The sequence below is a fragment of the Melanotaenia boesemani genome, chromosome 18, assembly GCF_017639745.1.
Source record: "Melanotaenia boesemani isolate fMelBoe1 chromosome 18, fMelBoe1.pri, whole genome shotgun sequence".
NCBI classification, from domain to species: Eukaryota; Metazoa; Chordata; class Actinopteri; order Atheriniformes; family Melanotaeniidae; genus Melanotaenia; species Melanotaenia boesemani.
The window spans coordinates 24,057,914-24,082,365 of NC_055699.1; the positions used below are offsets into that span (position 1 = coordinate 24,057,914).

The window sequence follows — 24,452 nt, forward strand, 5'->3', positions numbered from 1 at the left end:
TGATGTTAACTTGAATTATTCTTTTTATATTTTTGATTTTTTTTTTTTTTTTTGTTAAGTTTCAGATATTCTGTTTTAAACTTTGGGTTTTGTTGTGTTTCAAAAGGAAAACTTTACAGTGCAAGAAATTAAGTAGGACACTTAAAATATCTTACCAATGCTGTTAGCTACTCCTATCAGAGAACAGAAGTAGCTTTAATAAGGATAAAAAAAATAAGGAGTAGGAGTCCCTAATACACAGCCTTGCAAGGAGACAGTGTTAAAGGTTTAAGACAAAGATACTTCTCATGTTCTCAGCTGGCAGCTGCCATATATAGTACCCTTCAAACACCAGTGTCAGCATCAACAGTAAATAGGTGTCTTCGGGATGCTGGGCTTCATTTTATTTATTGTTTTTTATTATTATTTTTTAACCTTTATTTAATTAGGAATTCCCATTTAGATTAAAAAATCTCTTTTGCGAGGGAGTCCTGGCTAAGAGGTAGCAAAAAGAATCAGTTACAATTGCAATTACAACAATTAACAGTTAAAATGAACAATTAAAATTACTTACAAATTATAAAAACAGTTACAAGTTAAAGAGGCTGTCTCAAGTGCTCACAGTCCGGATTTAAAGTCATTCAATGAAATAAGTTCTGTTAATCTCCAGTCCTTTTGCAACATGTTCCATGTGGAAATGGCAGAGAAGACAAAGGCCCACTCTCCCAGTTCAGTGCGGGCAAATGGTACAGAGAGCAACAAATGATCATTTGATCTCAAACCATACAAATCAACATTTCTCCATGTGATTAGGTTACAAATATAGAAGGGCAGTAGTCCAAGCATTGCCTTGTAGATAAAAGTGTACCAGTGTCCCAACCTCCTGGTGGACAAAGAAGGCCAACCCACTCGAGAATACAGTTCACAGGGATGGGTCAGGGCTCTACAATTTGTAATGAACCTCAAAGATGCATGATAAACAGCGTCAAGTTTTCTCAGACACTGAGCTGAAGAATTTTATATAAAACAGATCTCCATAACCTAAAATGGATCAAAAAAGTTGCAATGACAAGCCGATTTTTCACCTCAAAAGAAAGACAAAATTTGTTTTGAAAGAAAAAACCTAATTTCAGTTTGAGTTTCCTTACAAGATTATCAATGTGGGGTTTGAAAGTGAGAGCGTCATCAAGCAGGATACCAAGATACTTGTACTTATGAACTAACTCAATTTAATTTCCCTCAAGACAGAATACTATAGGGACAATTTGAGGAACCTTCTTAAAATTTGAGAACAGCATTAATTTAGTGTAGTCAGCATTAAGATTTAGTTTTAGCTGCAAAAGTGTGCGCTGGACCACACCAAAAGCTTTCTGCAGAGATTCAACAGCTCTAGCAGGATTTGAGCCCAAGCAGTAAATAATAGTGTCGTCAGAATAAAAATGCATATTAGCATGAGACACATTCTATCCCAAATCATTAATGTACATAATGAACAACAGTGGTCCTAATACTGAACCCTGTGGCAGCCCATTGTGGACACTCAAAAATTCAGAACACAGACCATCATATTTAACACACTAGGTCCTGTCACTCAAATAATTTGTGAGCCAGGAAACCACATGAGCTGACAATCCCGAACAAATAAGTCTATGCTGTAAAACGGCATGGTCCACAGTGTCAAACGCTTTTGACAGGTCAATAAAAAGTGCAGCACAGTACTGTTTTATATCAAGAGCTAGATATATATCATTGATTACTTTTGTAACAGCAGTGATAGTACTGTGCTTTTTCCTAAAACCTGATTGCAAATTTAAAAGAAGCTCATTTGAATATAAAAATTCTTTAAGTTGATCACGCACAAGACTTTCAAGAATTTTTGACAAAATGCACAAATTTGATATTGGCCTGTAATTGGTTAAAACTGCTGGATCACCTCCTTTAAAAAGAGGAACAACAAAAGCTGACTTCCAAACTGATGGAATTTCTTTACTTTCAATCGAAAGATTAAAAAGTATTGTAAGAGGCTCTGCAACAAAATCAGCAGCCATTTTCAAAAAATAAGACTCTATCAAGTCTGGTTCAGGAGGTTTTCTGTGATTTAAACATTTGAGGGTCTTATGCACTTGCGGCACAGTAAAAGGTACAAAATAAAAACGATCTCTCGTAAACATTTGAGGGTTTATACAGGGAGTCGTTGAGGCAGCTCCCATAGAGTCAAACAAAGAACCAGATGCCACAAAATGCTTATTAAAGCAGTGTAAGACCTCAGTTCTGTCACATACTGAAACTGAGTCTTCTAGAACAAATGTTTGAAGAACCTGAGGGGTTTTGTTTACAGATAAAGATTTAATAACTTTCCAAAATTTCTCTGGATTGTTAAGGTTCTCAGTTGTGACAGATAAGTAATATTCTGATTTGGCCTTTTTAATAAGAGAAGTGCATTTATTCCTTAATTGTCTGAAAGTAGACCAATCACTGACAGAATCACTCTTTCTGGCTTTGCCCCATGCCACATTACACTGATGGATGGTATCAGACAATTCTGGGTAGAACCAAGGGTTTTCTTATCCCTTCACCCTAAATTTCCTTATATGAGCATGTATATTTACAATCTTCTCAAAATTTTTCTTAAAGAATGTCCAGGCAAGCTCAACATCTGGACACAGACCTATGTCCCCAATTAACCAAAGACAGATCATGATGGTAAGCTTGTTCATTAAATTTCTTAAAACTCCTCTTAGAAATAATGCACGATTCACATTTAGGAATTTTAGTGTCTCTGCAAGCTGCAACAACACAATGATCACTCAAATCATTGCAGAAAACACCCAAAGATGTGAATTTATGAGGAACATTTGTTAAAATTAAATCAATCAAGGTAGATTTTTCAGGGTTTTTAAGATTTGGATTAGTTGGTTGATTGACTGGCTAAGATTTAAAGAGTCGCAAAAGGATTTAAATTCATCAGAAGCTAGATTTAACCAGTCCCAATTAAAATCTCCTGCCATTAAAAGCTCATTATATTTTAATTTAGAAAGAAGATGCTTCCACCAGGCGAAGATCCCCACCATAAACCTACTGGACAGTCTGGTTCTGGTACTGCTGGCTCTCCAGGATTTTACACCAAAGTAAAATCCTGGACAGCCAGCAGTACCAGAACCAGACTGGTAGGGTCACCCATGGCAAACAGGTGTCTAGGGGAGGGACCAGACGAAGTGTGGCTCACAGAACCCTTATGATGATGAAAAAACAAGGACCAAGGTTTCCCTTGCCCGGACGTGGGTCACCGGGGCCCCCCTCTGGAGCCAGGCCTGGAGGTGGGGCACGGAGGCGAGCGCCTGGTGGCCGGGCCTTTGCCCATGGGGCCCGGTCGGGCTCAGCCCGAAAGGGAGACATGGGCCTCTCCTCCCATGGGCTCACCACCTACGGGAGGGGCCATAGGGGTCGGGTGCATTTTGAGCTGGGCAGCTGCCAGAGGCAGGGACCCTGGCGGTCTGATCCTCGGCTGCAAAAGCTAGCTCTAGGGACGTGGAATGTCACCTCTCTGGCGGGGAAGGAGCCTGAGCTGGTGCGCGAGGTTGAGCGGTTCCGGCTAGATATAGTTGGACTCACCTTGACGCATGGCTTGGGCTCTGGAACAACTGCCCTCGAGAGGGGCTGGACCCTCTTCCTTTTTTTTTTTTTTTTTTTTTTTTTTTTTTTTTTTTTTTAACCTGTCTTGTCCAGCATCGTTGCAAACAGGTGCTGGGCAATTTTACTCTATCAAGCAGGGATTTATACTACATGTATAAAGTCCCTCTTGATGACATGAAAAACTTTATTAAATCAGACTCTTAATGCTGGACTCGACCGGAGGGGACAGAGAGAGAGAGAGATAGAAAAGAAAGTAGAGAGAAGAGGGAGGGGAGAGAGAGGGACAGAAAGGGTGTGGGGAGTGCGGGTGGGGACTTAAAACATTATACAGAAAACCATGTAATCCATACTACTTGCAACATATATAGCTAAGATCATCCTGGCCAGTAGGTCATTACACAACTAGTTGATAATAGTAACAATAATAATAATCACAATAATAGTAATAATAATAATAGTAGTAGTAATAATAATAAGAGTAAGAGTAATAATAATAATAATAAGAACAGAAATAATAAAAAAAAAAAAAAAAAAAAAGAAAAAAAATATGATAATAGATATAAGTGAAACTGCTGTATTCAAGAACACGCGCAGAGAAACCTGTGTGGATATGCTGGAGAACTCGGCCACACGGCGACGCAAAGACTGTGTGGAGACGTTCAGGAAGGAGTGACCATGCAGAGTGATCATGCAGATGCCACCTCACTTGAACAGAGGCCAGAGTCAGGCCAGCGGTCCCGAGACCCAGGCCACCAGCCCCCCCGTAGGCTACAGATCCCGACCGGTCCACAGAGACGACCACTCGCCCGCCCAGGAAGGCAGCAGCAGGAGACCCCAGCAGGAGCCGCCCCGCGGACACAGGGCACCGGCCCCGGCAGGCCGAGGCCAGCAGTCCCCGACCCCCCCGGGCACCGGCCGCCCGGGACAGACGGGGCAGAGGGCCCGGGCCCAGGAGCGCAGGGACACCCCCCACCCCCACAGGCCAAGGGCCAGCACGCCACCCGGGGGGACCCGGCCCGCCCAGACGGCCACCGCCAGAGGCCAGCCCCACACCCCAGCGCCCAGCCGCACACCCCGAGAACCAGTCCTGCCCCCCCCCCCAGACCAACACACACAAACACACACACTCTCCTTCCACTCCTCCATTCATCCTCCCACACACTCACCATCCTTCCACCATACACTCTCCCACACCTACCCCATCCTCCCACACACACATCATCCCTCCACCACTCATCCTCCCACACATACACCATCCTCCACCTTCACACCTCCCACACACACACACACACACCATCCTTCCACTACCCATCCTCCCACACATACATCATTCTCCTACACATACACCGTCCTCCCTCTCCTACACCAAACATCCACCTTCACGTACCCCATCCTCCCACACACACACACACCACCCCTCCATCACCCACTCTCCCAAACATACACCACTCCCCCAAACACACACCATCCTCCCTCCCATACACCATCCATCCTCCTGCACACACACCATTCTTCCACCATCCATCCTCCCACACACTCCCCATCCCTGCACCATACATTCTCCCACACATACCCCATCCTCCCCCACATACATCATCCCTCCACCATTCATCCTCCCACACCCACACCACCCCCCCTCCCACACACCACACATCCACCTCCACACACCCCACCCTCCCACACACACACACCATCCCTCCACCACCCATCCCCCCACACACACACCACTCTCCCCCCCACACACACACACACACACAAACACCATCCCCCCACCACCATCCTCCCGCCACCCCACGCCGCGGGGGGACAGCCCCAGCCAGGAGGCGAGGAGACACGAACCAGGCCCCCACCCCCCCCCCCACCCCGCCCCAGTCCCCCACTCCCCACCCCCAAAACAGCACCTTCCCCCCAGGGCCAGCAGCCAAACCCCCCGGGGCAGCCCGCCCACGCCCCGGGCCAACGCGACAGGCCACCCGGCCCGCCCCGCCCCCGGGCCATCCATGGAGACAGGGGCGCTTGAAGACCCCATCCCCCCTCCCTCCCCCACTAGTGAGGGAATATATTATGTGCTGTTTGCAATTAAAAAAAGAGGGTTAAAATTGGGGGGCAGTAACTGCATTGAGGAGGGGGTGGGGCCACCTGAGCAGTCCCACCCACCTGACCTTGCATGTTCCACCCCCCAAAACGTGTTTGTATGTTGCAAATGTTATTTGTGCTCAGTGACTAAGTGGAATTAAAAGCTGGGAGGCATGCTGCCGCTCGGCGAAGCAACGGGGCCACTATGATGACCCCCCTGCCCCGCCCAGCGCAACAAGCACACCCCCCACGGCCCTACCTGTGTATGTAGTGAAGAGTGGGGAGGGGAGGGGTCAGGAGATGTAGGTCCAGAGGGGAGTAAGCCTCCCCCCTGGAAGACGACCCGCCAGTGGCTTAGGGCGCCCCCGTCCCCCGCCGGCCCCGAAGGGCGTCACAGGCCCAGAGCAGGCACCCCAACCCAGGCACGCCACGAACCCCCCCAGGGGCCAGCCCCCAGCCCAAGGGGCCACTTTCCTCTTTCTGAGTGGGAGGGGGGCGAGGCGAAGGAAGGGAACCCCAGGCCCCCGCCCCCAACACCCAGCCAGGGCGCCCCCCAGAGGACACGTCCTAACCCCCTGCAAACGCACACACACTCTCACACACCTCTATACACCAACACCTCAATACGTGCACATACCTCCACACACACACGTCACGCACATACCTATAAACACACACACCGGTGCCCACATACACACACACTCTCATACCCCTCCATACACATACACCACTACACACACACTCACATACATACCTGCATATACACACAAGCACCTCCATACATACTCACGCCTCCACCCACTCCTTCACTCCTCCACACACACCTCGACCTCCACGTGCACACACTCATATATACATACCTTCACACACACCCACATCCCACATAGACCTCCACACACACACCCGCACACTACTCACACACACACATACACGCACACACCCAGACCTTCATACACACCCACACACACATACAGCACACACGTCCCTCTACACCCACCCACACACCAGCATACCCACAGACACACACACACACACACAAACACACCCCCACCCAGGTTCCGGGGCTGCGACCAAGCACCAGGGCACGGACCAACCCCCGGCACGGCACATCAGGACGGGCCCAGCCCCCCCCCAGCAGCGGCAGACCCCCCACCCCCAGGAGCGGGGGGAGACCCGACGCCCCAGAGCCCGGGGCCCCCACCCGGCCCACCCCGGGCCCGACCGGCCACCCGGCCAGGGGCCATCGGACACCGACCCAGGCACCCCGGCAGCCACCCCCCACCGCCACGAGGGAGCCCCACCCCGGGGCCCACCCAATGCCGCCCGCCCAGACCGGAACCCCCAGCCGACCCAGCAGCGGAGCAGCCTAGATCCCCACCCAGGAGACAACCGGAGACCTGAAGCCACCAGGGACCCCCCACCCACATCCGCCCCCATCCCAGCGAAGCCGCAATCCTCCACCTACATTAAGTGATGTAGCCAGTCACAGGGGACCAGAGGGAATGAAAGTCATCTGACTGGTTCCTGGAGGAGACAGACATTGTCTCAATGCTGATGTGATCTAACAGGAGATTTCTAAACTGCTGGATAGACAAATTATTCTTATCTTTCCAGTTCACAAGAATAGTTTTCTTTGCGATGCATAAGACTGCGAGGACCAAGTTTATGGAGTGTATTCCTATGTTAGTGTCACCCAGGTCGCCCAGTAGGCAAAGTGTGGGGTTTGTAGGAAAACTAGTTTTAAACCATTTTGAGAGATCTTCACACACCTTAATCCAGAACCTTTGGACAGGTGTGCAGGACCACAGCGCATGGATGTAGCTATCAGAGGTGTTTTTAGAGCAGTGTGGGCAGATATCTGATGGTGAAAGGCCCATCCTGAACATCCTGTGTCCTGTATAATGAGTTCTATGGAGAATTTTGAATTGTATTAGTTGTATATTTGAATTCTGAGTCATTTTAAACGTGTTTAAACATATTTGTGACCATCTTTTCTGATCAAAGTTATTAGATAAATCATCTTCCCATTTTGAAGTTGGGAGAGATATCCTGTCTTCTAGCTTTGCAAGTAATCTATATATTTTTGATAATAATTTTGGAGTATTATGATTCAGGAATTCTGCTATTCTGATAGGAAGCTGCAAGTCTAACTGTACAGGGGTATACTTCTTACATATAATTGATTTTAGTTGGTGGTACTCTAAGAATTTATTGCTGTTGATTCCATACTGTGAGACAATTGTGTTGAAAGATACAAAGTTTCCATTTTCTATTATCTGTCCTAACTGTTGTATTCCTTTAGTCTTCCATTGAGTGAAGTTTATCATCTTTTTGTTCTGCAGGATGTCAGGGTTGTTCCAGATGGGTGTAAGTCTACATGGAAAGAGGGAAGATCTGGTTATCTTACAGAATTCCCACCAAGCCATTAAGGAAAAACGGATGTTAAGGCTTTTAAAGCACTTATATGGTTTAATGGTTGAGCTGATGAACGGCAGGTCAGAGATGACTAAGTCCTCACACAAAGCCTGCTCCACATCTAGCCACGGCTCATCCAGATAACTGGGTTTGAGCCACTTGGAGATGTACTGCAGCCTGTTAGCTATAAAGTAGTTATTAAAGTTTGGTAGGTCCAGTCCTCCTCTATCTTTAGTCTGCTGTAAGGTTTTAAGACTGATACGTGACGGCTTGTTTTTCCAAAGAAACTTGGATATGAAAGAGTCCAGAGATTTAAACCAACTGGTGGAGGGTTTAGTGGGTATCATTGAAAATAAATAATTAACTTTAGGTAGGATCATCATCTTAATGGTGGCAACTCTCCCCATTAGTGAGATGGGTAAGCGCCTCCACCGTAAGAGATCATCTTCTATTGTTTTTAGTAGCTGAACATAGTTTAATTTAGTTAAATCTGATAATCTGGGGGAAATATTTATACCTAAATATCTAATGTTTCCTGTCTGTATTTTGATATTAGGGATGTTTTGTAGGTCACAGTTGATGGACATGGCTGTAGTCTTAGACCAGTTAATAGAATAATCAGATATTGATGAGAACTTATTAATAACTGTGATTGTCTCAGAGAGTGATGTTTGTGAGTTCTGAAGGAAGAGTAATACATCATCTGCATAAAGACTTATTTTATGTTCTATATTTTTGCCCTGGATTCCTTTAATTTCTGTATTTTGTCTAATAGCAGCTGCTAACGGCTCTATGAAAATGGCAAAAAGTGAGGGGGAGAGTGGGCAGCCCTGTCTGGTGCCTCTCTGTAAGCGGAAGCTTGGAGAAGTTTGATCGTTGGTTTTCACACATGCATTTGGGTTATTATATAATATTTTAATCCACTCTATGAAAGAAGGTCCAAACCCAAATTTGTCTAGTGTTGCAAATAGAAACTTCCAGTTTACCCTGTCGAAGGCTTTTTCTGCATCTAGAGAAATGATTGTGGATTCTAGATTATGTAAAGTAGAGTAATCAATGAGGTTAATTAGTCTACGTGTGTTAGTAGATGAATGTCGACCTTTTATAAAACCTGTCTGGTCCGGATGTATTATAAGAGGGGTTATTTTTTCTATCCTTCTGGCAAGAGCTTTACTAATTATTTTCAGGTCTACATTTATTAAAGATATGGGACGGTAACTGGATGGAAGTGTGGGGTCTTTGCCTGGTTTTAGCAATAGTGTTATATTAGCTAAGTTCATATTTTGCGGTGTTTTTTGTTTTTCCTGTATTTCTAACAACATATTATAAAATGTAGGAGCTAGCGTTGTCCAGAATTCCTTGTAAAATTCTGCTGAGTAACCATCTGGACCCGGGGCTTTATTGTTGGGCATATGTTGGAGAGCTTCGTGGAGTTCATCTACAGTAATAGGTGCATCTAAATTTATTTTATTTTCATTTTTTAGTTTTGGTAGATTAATGTTGTTTAAAAATTGTTCAATATGTTCATCTGTTGGATTAATCTGTGATTCATATAATGTTTTATAGAAGCTTCTAAACGTGTCATTTATCTTGTCTGAGTCATGGCTGATGTTTCCGTCTTGATCTTTAACAGAGGAGATTGTTGTTTTCTCCTTGTTTGTTTTTAGTTGATTTGCTAAAAACTTTCCAGATTTGTTACTGTGTTCAAAGTTCTCCAAGCGAAGTCTTTGCACTAAAAACTGTGTTTTTTTATCTATAATTTCTTTAAGCTGCAATTTAGTTTTCCTTATATTATTCATTGTGTGCTCTTCGGGGGAAATGCGGTAAGCCTCCTCCAATGATTTAATCATGAGTTCTAATTCTAAAACTCTTGCTGTTTCCTTCTTCTTCTTATGTGAGGAGAAGGAAATTATTTTCCCTCGCATTACTGCTTTTCCTGCTTCCCAAAGGAGACACGCTGAAGTTTCAGGCATGTCATTTTTTTCTATATAAATTGACCATTCTTTTTTAAAATAATCAATAAACTCAGGATCTTTCAATAAAGAGGTGTTAAATCTCCAGCTTTTACCAATCGGTTTATTATTTTTGTTTCTCAGAGTGAATGAAACTGGTGCGTGATCGCTAATGCTGATTGGATGTATCTGAGTCTCTGAAATGTCGCCCATTAGTGAGTTACTATTTAATATATAATCTATTCTAGAGAAGGAGTGGTGAACTGAAGAGAAGAAGGTGTATTCTCTTAGTTTAGGATGGTGAGAGCGCCAAGCATCGCAAAGACCAAAATCCTTCATGTACTGTTTGATAGTTTCTGATGACTGCCAGACTCGATGACTACCTGATGTGCTGCAGCGATCTTGTTCAGTCAAGACTACATTAAAATCACCAGCTAGCACTATTCTGTTATCTGAATAATTCTGGAGTGTAGCAAACAGGGAGTGGAAAAAGGAGGGATCATCTGCATTGGGGCCATATACATTGGTAATACATAATTTGATATTACAAATAGATAATAAAGTTATCAGAAATCTGCCTTCCGGATCCACTACTGTGCTATCTATGTCAAAATTTAGTCTCTTATTAATAAGAGTAGCTACTCCTCTCTGCCTAGAATTGTAACAAGCTGAATAAACATGAGGAAACTGAGCTGTTTTAAGAAGATCTATGGTTGAGTTTGTTAGATGAGTCTCTTGTAGTAAGACAATGTCAGCCTGCAGCTCCTGTAATTTATTAAAGATCTTCAACCTCTTCTCCCTGGAACCGGCTCCATGTACATTCCAACAGACGATTTTTAACATGGTTATTGTGAACGGTTTAATGCTTCATGCGTGTTACTGACGCGTGTGTCTTTGTGCGCCCCTCTTGCGTGTTCGCGCGTGTTTGCATGCAGCCTGATTGCGCGCGTTTGTCCGTATGTTAAATGTCCGTATATGTACCTTAATGCGTGTTCTCTCATACATAAAACGCGAGTGTTTATATTTATCATGTATGGTGCGGCTGTGCGTCCTGACGGTTTTTGACCGGCCGCGTGCGCTGCTGATATTACGAGCTGGATTACAATTAACAGTGAAAGCGTGAAAGATAGTGAAAAGTGAGAAAAGTATTTGTGTGAAATATAAAAACAAAACAGAAAAAAATACATCGATCTAGGTGTAGAGGCTGTGGTGAGACGAGCAGTGTGTTCTACTGTCAGTGATCTATAATGGCGAGTTAAGAGTGATCATTTGGAGAGATTGACATACAGCACCTGGGATCAGAAGAGCCACGGAGTGACGTCCGGGTCGCGGTACAGTTGTCCATTAATAAACAGTTTATCCACCGCGATGACAGCGCGAGCGCCATTAGCCATAGATTTCCGTCTGATGGGAAACAGGACTCTCCGTCGGTCCAGAATCTCTCTCGGATATTGGTCGTTTACTCCGAAGTTGGTCCCCTTCAGTTCGCGGCCCTGGTTCTTCACCTGCTCCTTCTGTTTGAAGCTGACGAACTTCGCTACTATGGGTCTTGGTCTGCTGGACCCGGGTTTCCTCCCGCCGAGCCGATGGACTCTGTGAAAGGAGATGTTTTTCACCGTTTCCTCCGGGAGCTTCAGGTGGGTTTTGATGAAGTTTTTCACCGTGGTCTCGGGGTCCTCCTCCGTCTGCTCTGGAATCCCTGCAAATACCAGGTTCTCTCTCATGCTCCGCGCCTGCAGATCGATCACCGTTTCCTTGATCTTCTTATTTTCATCTGAGAGACGGGTCAAGCCCTCGGTGAGGGATTTTACCGTCTCTCTGAGACCGGCATTTTCTGCAGCCAGACTTTCCACCTGCTTCTGGCTGAATTCCAGTGATTCACGTAGCGCCTGGAACTCTTTGTGGAGAATTTCTACCAGACTCAAACGCGCATCAAAACTACTGAGTTTCTTATCTATGGAGATCAGAACATCTGTTGAGTCGTTCCCCGGTGGTGAAATAGCTCCAGGTGAATCCTCATTTCGCTGTCTCTTGGATTTAGATGAGGTGGAGGGGGTGGAGGTGTTGTTTGGTTTCCCCATGACGATTCTGTCGTAACAACGATCTATAAAATCTGTCAGGCTGGCCAAATCCTCCCCGCTGTGCTCCAGAGTGTACCTTTTAAAGACACTATAGTCCTACTTTAAAGAATATTTTGATTAAGTTGGCACAAAATACAATCGATTGAAAGTATAAATGTTTGGGCGCCTAGTTTGAATCTGCCGTCTCCCCCGGAACTACGTCACCTACAGCATTAGCGTCACTTACCTGCCACCAGGCTGGACCCTCTTCCATTCTGGAGTTGCTCCCAGTGAGAGGCGCAGAGCAGGTGTAGGCCTGCTCATTGCCCCCCAACTTGGCGCCTGTACGTTGGGGTTTACCCCGGTGGATGAAAGGGTAGCCTCCCTCCGCCTTCGGGTGGGGCGACGGGTCCTGACTGTTGTTTGTGCCTATGCACCAAATAGCAGTTCAGAGTACCCACCCTTTTTGGAGTCCTTGGGAGGGGTGTTGGAGAGCACTCCTTCTGGGGACTCCCTCGTTCTGCTGGGGGACTTTAATGCTCACGTGGGCAATGACAGCGAGACCTGGAGGGGCGTGATTGGGAGGAACGGCCCCCCTGATCTGAATCCGAGTGGTGTTTTGTTGTTGGACTTCTGTGCTCGTCATGGATTGTCCATAACGAACACCTTGTTCAGACATAAGAGTGTCCACATGTGCACTTGGCACCAGGACACTCTAGGCCGCAGTTCGATGATCGACTTTGTAGTCGTGTCGTCGGACTTGCGGCCGCATGTCCTGGACACTCGGGTGAAGAGAGGGGCGGAGCTGTCAACTGATCACCACCTGGTGGTGAGTTGGCTCAGATGGTGGGGGAGGATGCCGGTCAGGCCTGGCAAGCCCAAGCGTGTTGTGAGGGTCTGCTGGGAACGTCTGGCAGAGTCCCCTGTCAGAAAGAGTTTCAACTCCCATCTCCGGCAGAGCTTCAACCAAGTCCCGGGTGAGGCGGGGGACATTGAGTCTGAATGGGCTGTGTTCCGTGCCTCTATTGTCGAGGCGGCCAGCCGCAGCTGTGGCCGTAAGGTCGTCGGTGCCTGTCGTGGCGGTAACCCCTGAACTTGTTGGTGGACACCGGCAGTAAGGGATGCCGTCAAGCTGAAGAAGGAGTCCTATCGGGCCTTTTTGGCCTGTGGGACTGTAGAGGCAGCTGATGGGTATCGGCGGGCTAAGCGGAGCGCGGCTTCGGAGGTCGCTTAGGCAAAAGCTCGGGTGTGGGAGGAGTTTGGAGAGGCCATGGAGAATGACTTCCGGATGGCTTCGAGGAGATTCTGCTCCACGATCCGGCGGCCCAGGAGGGGAAAGCAGTGCTCCGTCAACACTGTGTACAGTGGGGATGGGGGGCTGCTGACCTTGACTCGAGACGTTGTGAGGCGGTGGAGGGAATACTTCGAAGACCTCCTCAATCCCACCAACACGTCATCTGATGACGAAGCAGAGTCCGGGGTAGCTGGTGCTGGCTCGCCTATCTCTGGGGCTGAGGTCGCTGAGGTGGTTAAAAATCTCCTTGGTGGCAAGGCCCCGGGGGTGGATGAGGTCCGCCCAGAGTTCCTTAAGGCTCTGGATGCCGTAGGGCTGTCTTGGTTGACACGCCTCTGCAGCATCGCGTGGACATCGGGGACAGTCCCCCTGGACTGGCAGACTGGGGTGGTGGTCCCCCTCTTCAAAAAGGGGGACCGGAGGGTGTGCTCCAACTACAGGGGGATCACACTCCTCAGCCTTCCAGAGTGAGTTTAATCAAGATGTATATATTACCAAGGCTTCTTTATCCAATGAAAATGCTCCCTCTTCGCATTACAAAGGCCACAGTCTATGATATTGAAAAGACAATTTCAAGATATTTATGGCATGGTAAGAAAGCAAGAGTCAAAATGAAAACACTGCAACTTCCTTTAGCCAAAGGGGGGATAGCTCTACCCAGCCTTCTTTACTATAACTGGGCTTGTCATGCTCAATCTATAAATGGATTTAAATATTTTTAGATTTAAAAAATCCCTGCGACAGACTGGTGACCTGTCCAGGGTGTACCTGCCTCTCACCTGCTAAAATGCTGGGATAAGCTCCAGCTTACCCGCGACCCAAAAATGGACTAAGCAATTAAGATAATGGATGGATGGATGGATGGATTTAAAAAATCCCCACATTGAATCCTGGTGTTTTCACCCATATTTCTTACTAAGTTATTTGTCAGGAAATATCAAAATTCCCGCAGATATAAAAAAAATAAATATAATTGTATGTAACACTTTAAAAACATGGTATGATATATCCAAATTGACTGGTCACAGTCATTTCTCATCTATCCTTCAACCTATAATTTCTAACTATTTCTTTCTACCTGGCCAAGGGAAAGGTGTATTTGAAATGTGGTTTGCAAAAGACGCTAAAACAATTGGAGACCTGTCTGAAGCAGAGACACTTATGTCATTTCAACAGCTCCAGACTAAATATTGAATATGTCCTAACCATTTTATTACATGTTTGCAGATTAGACATTTTATTTTTACTGCTTGCAAATTTCCTGATGACAAATACGCTAGGAGCCCTCTTGATAAATTTTGTCTTACCTTGAATATTAACATTAAAATCATTTCAATTTTTTTATCAGATGTTGCCATATTTGGATCCATATAAAACTGGCAAAGTCACCAGTACATGGAAAAAGGATCTTGGAATCAAACCAACCCAGGGAGAGTGGTCCAAGGTATTTTTCAATTTATTTTTTGTATTTCTGACCATTGTAGATGAATTCAACATCTCTTCTATGTTTAAGAAAAAACTGGGGGTCTATGCTTTTAACAGGCACTAAAAAACATAGACCCCCTATCTTAGCTTCCCTACATTGGTTACCGGTCAATTTTAGAATTGATTTTAAAATCTTATTAATTACTTTTAAAGCCCTCCATGGTGTAGCCCCCACCTATATTTGTGACATGCTCTCCCCCTATGTCCCGGGTCGGTGCCTGCGCTCCTCAGGTCAGAGCCTCCTGACTGTGCCCCCCTCCCGTCTCCTCACTAGAGGAGACCGGGCCTTCTCAGTCAGAGCTCCTAAATTGTGGAACTCTCTGCCTGAGGAGCTCAGGGTAGCCAACACTTTAAGCACTTTTAAAACTAAATTAAAAACTTACTTTTATAGAATGGCTTTCTTATTGTGAATTTGTTTTTATTAATTTTATTGTCTCTTTTGAATTCATGTTTTATTGTTTTACCTTTGTGTATGTGTTCTTAAATGCTGTGAAGCACTTTGTAACTTTGTTTCGAAAAGTGCTATACAAATAAAGTTATTATTATTATTATTATTATTATGCTGGAATATAATCGATTTTTTTTCTGCACTTTTTGTAATGTTATTAAATGGCTGAGTGTTAGTTTATTTTATTAGGTGCTGTCTTGAATCTTATGTCATTGTGTTCTTGTGTGGCTGTTATGTTTAGTGTTTGTATACTTTTTGTGGGAAAAATCAATTAAAAAAAGGGTCAGGATGGAATTTTATTCAGAGGTTAGGTAATTTTTTTTTATTCATAAAAATTAATGATTAAAAATTACTGTCACATAAGTGAAGGATTAAAAAAAAGATATTGTAGATATAGAAAAGCTAGAATAACTCCAGTGAACTGACCTCAGAGTCTCCAGTTGGCAGTTTGGACTCTCCAGTCCATCACACAGCTTCTTAACTCCTGAATCTTCCAATTGGCTGTGACTCAGGTCCAACTCTGTCAGATGGGAGGGGCTGGACTTCAGAACTGAGGCAATAACTTCACAGTGTGCCTCTGAGAGTTGACAATCAGCAAGTCTGTAATTAGAATATAAAGTAAAAAACATTATGTTGTAAACATCTATTTGCAGGTCAGAAAAATCTAGGACCCAATTGCACAGGGAAGAGGAAGTTCCCAGTGTTGCCAGCCTGGACATCAGTTTCTGCAGGATGACGGAATTAAATGCAAAAACAACAGCCTCACATAGGAGTCCCTCTTCCCCGGGTGAGAGACGGCCTGGTAGGTGTCACGTCCCCTGGCCTCTGGCCTGGACGTGTATGAGAATGACTGCTGCATATCCTGCAACCCTGCTCCCGGCCTGCGAGACCTCCTTCTTTCCCTCCTGTACGGTAATTGGCTGCCTTCGGTTCCACCTGCTCAGGGGAGACCCACCACATCCACCTTACAGGACAACTTCACCACACTGCTTCCTCCTCGGCGACCAACCAACGGGAGTACCGGTCCTTAAAAGGGAGGCGGCGACGGTGATCAGGGCAGCTGTGTTCCTCAGGCCCACAGCTCGCCAGTTTGGGACTTGCATTCGTAGTGGCTGGTTGATTTACCCATAGCGGTTTGTAAGAGCATTATTCTTCCCTTTAGTTAAGACACCTGAGTGGTTGGTTTAATTGTGATTCTGCGCTTGTTCTCTCTTCATTTAGTGTTTAGCAGACATCTTTTGTTGAGTTAACTGTATGTTAGATTTGGTTTAAGTACATAGCTCCATTTTGAATAGTTGTAAGAGCGATATTTTGGTTTATAGGGACCTTCTTGAGTTAGTGTTTAGTGTTTGGCTTATTGTTTACCTTGATTGAGGACAACCTGAGTTAATTAAGTTTCTTTTGTTGTAATTGATGGCCTTAGATGCCCTGATTTATGTTGAACCCGTTTTTGTTTTGTAAATAAATACTTGTAAATATCTTTTATATTTTGTCCTATTTGTTTTGTTGACGACTCTATCACCCCTGGTTCTGAAAGGGGCAGTAACAGTAGGCCACAGCACATATGTCATCAGCTGTGGATCGTTACTGTGCCTGTAGGCACGCTGATTATGGAGGTCTGGACAGAGCTAATGAGATGAACGTGTTCAAGAGAACAACGTTCAGCAAAAAAGGTACCAGAGATCATTCCTGCCAGCAGTCAACATCATGCAGAACAAGGCTTTATTATTTATTCCAAAGGGAAATTGCAAAGTATTTTTCATTTCACTTCATTGTTCAGAGAAGTGTTAAACAGGAGGAAAACTACAGCCTTGTAGAAAGAAGTGAGAAAGCTTAAGAAATATAAATTAAATTTAGTTCTGTTTATATTTCCATTTTCCTCATTAGTTTTCTTCTTCATATTTATTCTTTTTGTTGTGTTCAGAATACCTGACAAGACTGGTGAAGGGAGAAAAACTCCTGATCTACACTAACTGACAAAGTTCATGAACACGTCAACTCACCGAAACTTCCTGCAGTTCCTCACAGCTGGGATCAGTCTCCGTCGTCCTTCATCTGTAGTGTTGTACTGCTTCAAGTCCAACTCATCCAGAATCTCTTCTGACATCTGCAGCATGTAGACCAGAGCTGAACATTGGACCTCTGAGATTTTCTCCTTTGATCTGTTCTCTGATTTCAGGAACTTTTGGATCTCATGATAAACTGAGAGGTTGCTCATCTCCATCATACAGTGGAAGATGTTGATGCTTCTGTCAGGAGAGATTTTATCAGTGTTCATCTTCTTCAGGTTTTTGATTACTTTTTCAATAACATCTGGGCTGTTCTTTGCACAACCCAGCAGGCCTACTAAGAGTCTGTAGTTGGACTGCAGAGAGAGGCCATGAAGAAAACGAGCAAACAGGTCCAGGTGGCCGTTCTTACTTTCACATGCTTTAATCACCACTCTGTTCAGGAAGAATTCCAGAGATGAACGGTTCATATAATTATCATCCAAACATTTTGGGTCTGGGTGTCGGGATGAGTCACTGTAGTTTTCTCCAAGGAAGTTTACCAACACGTCTTTCTCCCAGCTGGTGTAACAGTGGAACATGTAGACTGCAGCCAGAAACTCCTGAACACTCAGATGAACGAAGCAGTAAACTGGTTTCTGGAAGATAACACACTCTCTTCTGAAGATCTCAGTACAAACTCCTGAGAACACCGAGGCCTCTGTGACATCCAGACCACACTGCTCCAGGTCTTCTTGGTAGAACATGATGTTTCCTTTCTCCAGATGTTCAAACGCCAGCCTCCCCAGCTTCAGAAGAACTTCCCTGTCAGCCTCCATCAGCTCCTGTGGACTCATCTCATCTCCCTCATGGTACTTGTTCTTCTTCCTCTTTGTCAGGATGATCAGGAAGTGTGAGTATAAGTCCGTCATGGTCTTGGGCAGCTCTCCTCTCTGCTCTGTGGTCAACATGTGCTCCAGAACTGTAGCAGTGATCCAGCAGAAGACTGGGATTCCACACATGATGTGGAGGCTCCTGGATGTCTTCATGTGGGAGATGATTCTGCTGGACATCTCTTCATCACTGAATCTCCTCCTGAAGTACTCGTCCTTCTGGACATCAGTGAAGCCTCGTATTTCTGTTACCCTGTCAACACATGTAGGAGGGATCTGATTGGCTGCTGCAGGTCTGGAAGTGATCCAGATGAGAGCCGAGGGCAGCAGATTCCCCTTGATGAGGTTTGTCAGCAGCACGTTGACTGAAGACTTCTGTGTGACATCAGAAACAACCTCAGTGTTGTTGAAGTCCAGAGAAAGTCTGCTTTCATCCAGACCATCAAAGATGAAGAGAAGTTTCCAGACAGCCAGCTGCTCTGCTGGGATCTTCTGTAATGTTGGATGGAAAACATGGAGCAGCTGAAGAAGACTGTACTGATCATCTCTGATCAAGTTCAGCTCCCTGAATGAAAGCAGAGCCACCACACTGACATCTTGGTTCTCCAAGCCCTCTGCCCAGTCCAGAGTGAACTTCTGCACTGAGAAGGTTTTTCCAACACCAGCGACGCCGTTGGTCAGAACCACTCTGATTGGTCCATGTTGGTCAGGTAAGGCTTTAAAGATGTCGTGGCACCTGATTGGAGTGTCATGGAGGGTGTTGATCTTGGAAGTGGTCTCCAGCTGCCTCACCTCATGTTGGGTATTAACCTCTTCACTCTGTCCCTCTGTGATGAAGAGCTCAGTGTAGATCCTGTTGAGGGGGGTTCTACTTCCTGTTCCATCAGTTCCTTCAGTCACATGTTCACATCTCCTCCTCAGACTGATTTTATGTTCATATAAAACCTCCTGCAGACCATCTGCTGGAAATAAGAACAGTCTGATAAAACAAGTGAGTGATGAAGGGAGTGAGGGTGAATGTGGATGAATGAGCTATGGAGTGGGTGAATCAGCAAATGACTACTGAATAAAAGATTAATTTAAAATCGTGGCAAAATAAGAAAAAGGTGACCAAGACATTCTTGAGGTCCAAAATTTAAAAAACTTTTATTAAAAGTGGCTAATGCATAGAAGAAGTTAAAATACACCTAGACGTTGCAGCACACTGCCTTCATCAGAGTGACAAATTAGTCATGAGGACACAAGTGAAGCCTAGGTAGTAATACCAGGAAGTGACATTAACACATGAACAATTAGGTGACCTAAATCCCTAACATCAAAGTAGACAGTATAGCATTATACCACAACAACAAAAATTCTTGTGATCTAAGGTAAATCTAAGGTGTGTGTACACCGTATAGATCTCTTCCAAACAAACATAAGCTACTCATAAGAAAGGAGAATAATCAATTTTGTCATTCAGGCCAGAATGTGTCATGGCCTTCAGTTGGAAAATCCAAAATGTTTCATAATGTTTCCTGTGCTTGAGATGGTCATCATCCCAACGAGAAGTAGAGACCAATGCCCATGACCTTAAGTGTTTTGGGCTTGCCATGTCATCTTTGGAGAGAAAAAGGCTCCTCAAACAGTCTCACAGGCCTCAAAACACTAAATATACTTTGTCACTCAGTAGAGTCGAGAGGTGCCTTGGGTCAAGGAAATCATAGAATGCAACTGGAGCCTTATTGGAAGTGACCCTGCTCTCTCTGAATTGTTTATAGAGCATCCAGCCTTCTCCTGCAGATGAGAACCTACCCTCAAGGATAAAATGGTGCAGTGACATGGCTCCCATTATCAAGCCTTGCTGGTTCCCAAGACCCACAGGCAACCATCCATGTGGGAACTGCAACTTTTTCTCATCACATTGTGAAAAGTAACACACTGAAAGACACAAATCACTCCAAGGACAAACCGGTTCAGGTAGAGTTTTTACCTGACAGCAGTAAGCGCTCTGAACAAATGGTTGAGTAATTGTTAATTCCAGCTCATGTGCCTTAGTAAACTGCTTTGTTTTTTGTCCTTTATATTGCACTAAAGACCTGGGGTCTCATTTATAACCGTTGCGTACGCACAAAATGGGGCCTGAAACTGGCGTACGCCTCTTTTCACGCAAAGGTTGTGATTTATAAAAAACAAACTTGACGTGAAAATGTGCGGTCTTTCACGGCAGCTCTGACCCATGCGTACGCTGGTTTTGGAGGCTGGGGGAATTGGCGACACAGATGGAGAGGTGGGGAATTAACAACACACTGCATCCAGAGTCCTCTTGTGGCAGCGTGGGGTCCTGTCACCATGTCTCCAATTAATTTTGCGCTCTGGCTGTATGACCGCAGATGTGATTTCGGCTCACTGGTCAGCGTGCATGACTTCAACCCGGCAAGAGTTCATAACCCGTCTCCGCTGTCTATGCGTCCTGCTACACTCTTCCACATCCAATTTCTCTATATTGCAGGAGAACAGGCCGACATTAAAAGGCAATTTGCAGCAATGTCCGGTTTTCCTAATGTAATCGGCGCAATTGACTGCACTCATATTGCTATAAGGGCCCCATATGTCGATGAATTCATGTATGTCAATAGGAAGCATGTGCATACTATCAATGTTCAAGTCATATGTCAATCCAACATGATGTTGACAAATGTAGTTGCACGATGGCCTGGCTCTACACATGACTCTTACATCCTAGCGCAAAGCAGTGTAGAGAAGAGACTGCAGGCAGGCGCTGTACGTGATGGCTGGCTTCTTGGTAAGACAATAACTTTATATTGACAACCAGCTTAGCCAGATGCAGACCACTGATGCACTGTTTCATTGAAATGCAGGGGACAGTGGCTACCCCCTCCGGCGCTGGCTCCTGACCCCCTTCCCAAACCCCCAGAGCGCAGAGGAGACCCTGTTCAATACCGCTCACTCCCGTGCGCGCTCAACTGTAGAGCGCGCCATCGGCCTTTTAAAATGCCGGTGGCGGTGTCTGGATGCGTCAGGGGGTAGATTATTGTACCATCCCCAAAAGGTGCGCAGGATCGTGAGGGCGTGTGGCGTGCTGCACAACCTGGCACTGAGGCACGGCATCCAACTACCTCCTGGCCTCCCCCCTCCTCGGAATGCCGACCCTCACCCACAGCCCCCTCCCAGACACAGGGAGTTCCAACACGGGGCACGGCTCCGTGAGGAGGTCATGCAGCGATTAAGCAGACAATAAGGTTCACTTTTTCACAAGCTCTTTTAATGTGTTTGAAATGTCGAACATAATGTCACACAAATTATGCAGTGTTGTTCTGATTTCCTTCAGTTCATTGATGGTTTCTTTTTGATCTCGCCATGGTCCGCTCTGTCCCGCTCACAGAGTTAACTGAGGTAACTATGTGTTGCCACTCACGACACTTACTCTTATTTGTCACGCCACTACTGTGGCTACCAAACAAAATAATTTTTCGACTCTCCACCTCACTCACTAATGCATCGATTTCTGCCTCTGTGAAGTTGCGTTTTTTGGTTCGCTTCCCTGCGGTTGCCGTTGTTCATGGATCACAACATGGATCAGCTGGCTCATTTTAATACACGCTGAGGTACTTTGCATTGACCATTTATGGTGGAAAGTGGGTGTGTAGTGGGCGGAACATGAGCCAAATTCACCTGCGCAAACTTCAAGGACGAGTGTGATTTATAAAGGGGAAATTGCTTGCACCTGTGCGTACGCACGGTTTTATAAATCAGAATATTTTATGGCGTACGCCAACTTCCGGTTTTGGGCGTAAGTACACTTTTAGTAAGAATCCTACGCACAGTTTTATAAATGAGACCCCTGTGCCTTAATTAAAATAAGGGGGCATTGCAATAGCTATATTATATACTATATTACATATTATATTTTATATGTTATGTATGTAGAACGGGAAATGAGTTACCTCCCAGGACACAATTACTGGGGGTCTTTTACATCATTTTTATATCATTGACAAACTCAACAACAGGTTAATATAAGGACCCTTACCACCAGCTATCTAGTAGAAACCTGAATGTTTGGAAAAAGTTTTGCTCTAATTGATCATCCCATCCTGTTTCTTAATCCCATGTGTTTGATCAGGAGTTTAGGGTTTAATAAACCTCAGTAACAAAGGTGGTCTTCTCACTGTGTTAGACTTATAGGACAGGGGTTGGTTCAGGGAGTCTTTGGAAGATGAAGGCTGATTCTAGCTGCTTTGATTGACCCTAAAAGCTGATTGGTTTATGAGCACAGAAACAGCAATATGATAAAAACATATGAATTTGGATTATTTTTAAAGAAAGAACACAGGACACGTCTTTCCAGAAAAAGTCTACCAGATTTCACTGAGATGATCTTTATAAAGATCTGAAATATTTAACAGCACATCTGAGTTAAAACAAGATCTGAACAGAAATATCTGACCTGCTACAGTTCTGCTCTGACCAGCGGTCTGCAGTCCAGTTCTGATTCTGGGTCTTTTTCCACACTGGGGACAGGAGGAGCCTCCTGATGAAGCAGACTGGTCCCAGTATGAGCTGATGCAGCGTCTGCAGAACCAGTGTCCACAACTGGTAGAGACCGGGTCTTTCAGGACGTCCTGACACAAAAGACAGCAGGACGGCTGCTCCTCTTTACAGACAACGCTCCTCTTCCTCCTGTGAAAACATTTCTTCATCATTAAAATGTTTTTCTGACTGTTGCTGAAAATATCAGAAAGCATTGACCCTGTCTAGAAGCTGTGACGTGTCAGAGGACAGAAAAAGAGTTTCTAGGTTTCTGTTTGGATCCAACACTCAGTCTGTGATGAAAATGATGGTTTCCTTGGTTTCAGTTGCTTCAGAAACACAAACATCTTTTTTTTTTAAACTCTGACTGATTAAAGACCAGTTCATCTGCCTGCAGGTTGATGCTAAAACAAACTCAACATTTCCTGCAGAAAAATCTGACGTTTCCTCCGATTATGTTAATTTTAAAGGGAGACATCACTGCTGCAAGATCTCAGAATATTTTATATTTTTATCCTGATCCACACCCAGTCTTTTAAGAATAAAGAATTAAATAAAAGATGTTTACTAAGGAAATTACCTGAAAAGTGCATTAATAAAATAGATTAATAAACTCTACTGATACTTTGAGTTTGAGATGATGAGAAAGGAGCTAAAATAAATTTTTTTTTTCCTGTGGATTTAATACTTTCCCCTACAAACCTCAATTTTTTCTCCGTGTGTGACAACTCATCGATTTTTCCGACCTGGACCACTTAGAGGACTATATTGATCAATTCTTCACCAGATACTGCACAACGAGCACCCCAAAACCCGGCAAATCCAGATCTCCAGACAACAAAAGACCCCGTTCAGGCTCTCAAGCACAAGTACATTTTCACCCTCATCTCCGAACTTACTCTGCCATTCACAGGTAAGCGATATCCTGATCTCCATTAATCAAAAACTCACCGGACTTGATGCCAGAATCGCACTTGTGGAAATCTTACATAAGGAATTTCAATCGCTACGCCAAAGCCTGGAGTTCAGCCACGAACAGATTGAATTTCTCACCAAAGAAAACAAAACTTTGCATAACAACGTCAAAACTATCACTAACCAACTTACCTCTGTTACAACCCAGCTCACCTCCGTCAACGCTGATAATAAAATCACGAAAGAAACCATCCTGGATTTACAATCACGCAGTAGGAGAGACAATCTCGTCTTTTCTGGTATCCCTGAACACAACTCAGAGGACCCAGAGAAAACGGTAAAGGACTTCATTAAACACCAACTCAAACTATCCACAGACACCGTAAACAACATCATATTTCATCGCGTTCATTAATTAGGACAGAAAAATGGCAATAACAACCGACCCCGTCCGATTGTCGCTAAATTCGAACACTATAAACAGAAAGAACTTGTCAAACGTCAAGGAAAACAGCTAAAAGGAACGGACTACGGACTAAACGATCAATACTCAAAGGAAATCATGGTCAGACGAAATCAACTCTTCCAAATCCGTAAACAAATGATCTCAGAAGGAAAGAAGGAAGTCATGGCAGTGGACAAACTTTATATCAATGGACAGTTATTTCGTAGCAAGGACATCACTCCTTGGTTATATGAGCCCCCTCCTCTTTCCCTCTCGTAACCCCCCCGCCCCACACACACACACACAGCTAAAATCCATATTATCATAATCCACAAG

General features: G+C 44.8%; 1 protein-coding gene across 10 annotated transcripts in view; it reads right to left on the bottom strand.

The window, feature by feature from the left end:
* The window catches only part of LOC121628724 (NACHT, LRR and PYD domains-containing protein 12-like), a 2,607,341-nt gene that overhangs the window by 2,572,442 nt on the left and 10,447 nt on the right, over nucleotides 1-24,452 (bottom strand). For 7 of the 10 annotated variants that reach the window (XR_006008220.1, XR_006008219.1, XM_041967971.1 and 4 more), the window contains exons 5-7: nucleotides 22,674-22,906; nucleotides 17,346-19,185; nucleotides 15,769-15,942 (exon numbers count right to left, since the gene is read on the bottom strand). Coding sequence is in view for 7 of the 10 variants with exons in the window: in XM_041967971.1 (XP_041823905.1) it covers nucleotides 15,769-15,942; nucleotides 17,346-19,185; nucleotides 22,674-22,906 (2,247 nt within the window). In the remaining 3 variants the exon portion in view is untranslated. The remainder of the gene's footprint in view (nucleotides 1-15,768; nucleotides 15,943-17,345; nucleotides 19,186-22,673; nucleotides 22,907-24,452) is intronic. The other 3 variants (XM_041967975.1, XM_041967973.1, XR_006008221.1) reach the window with 2 other exon arrangements.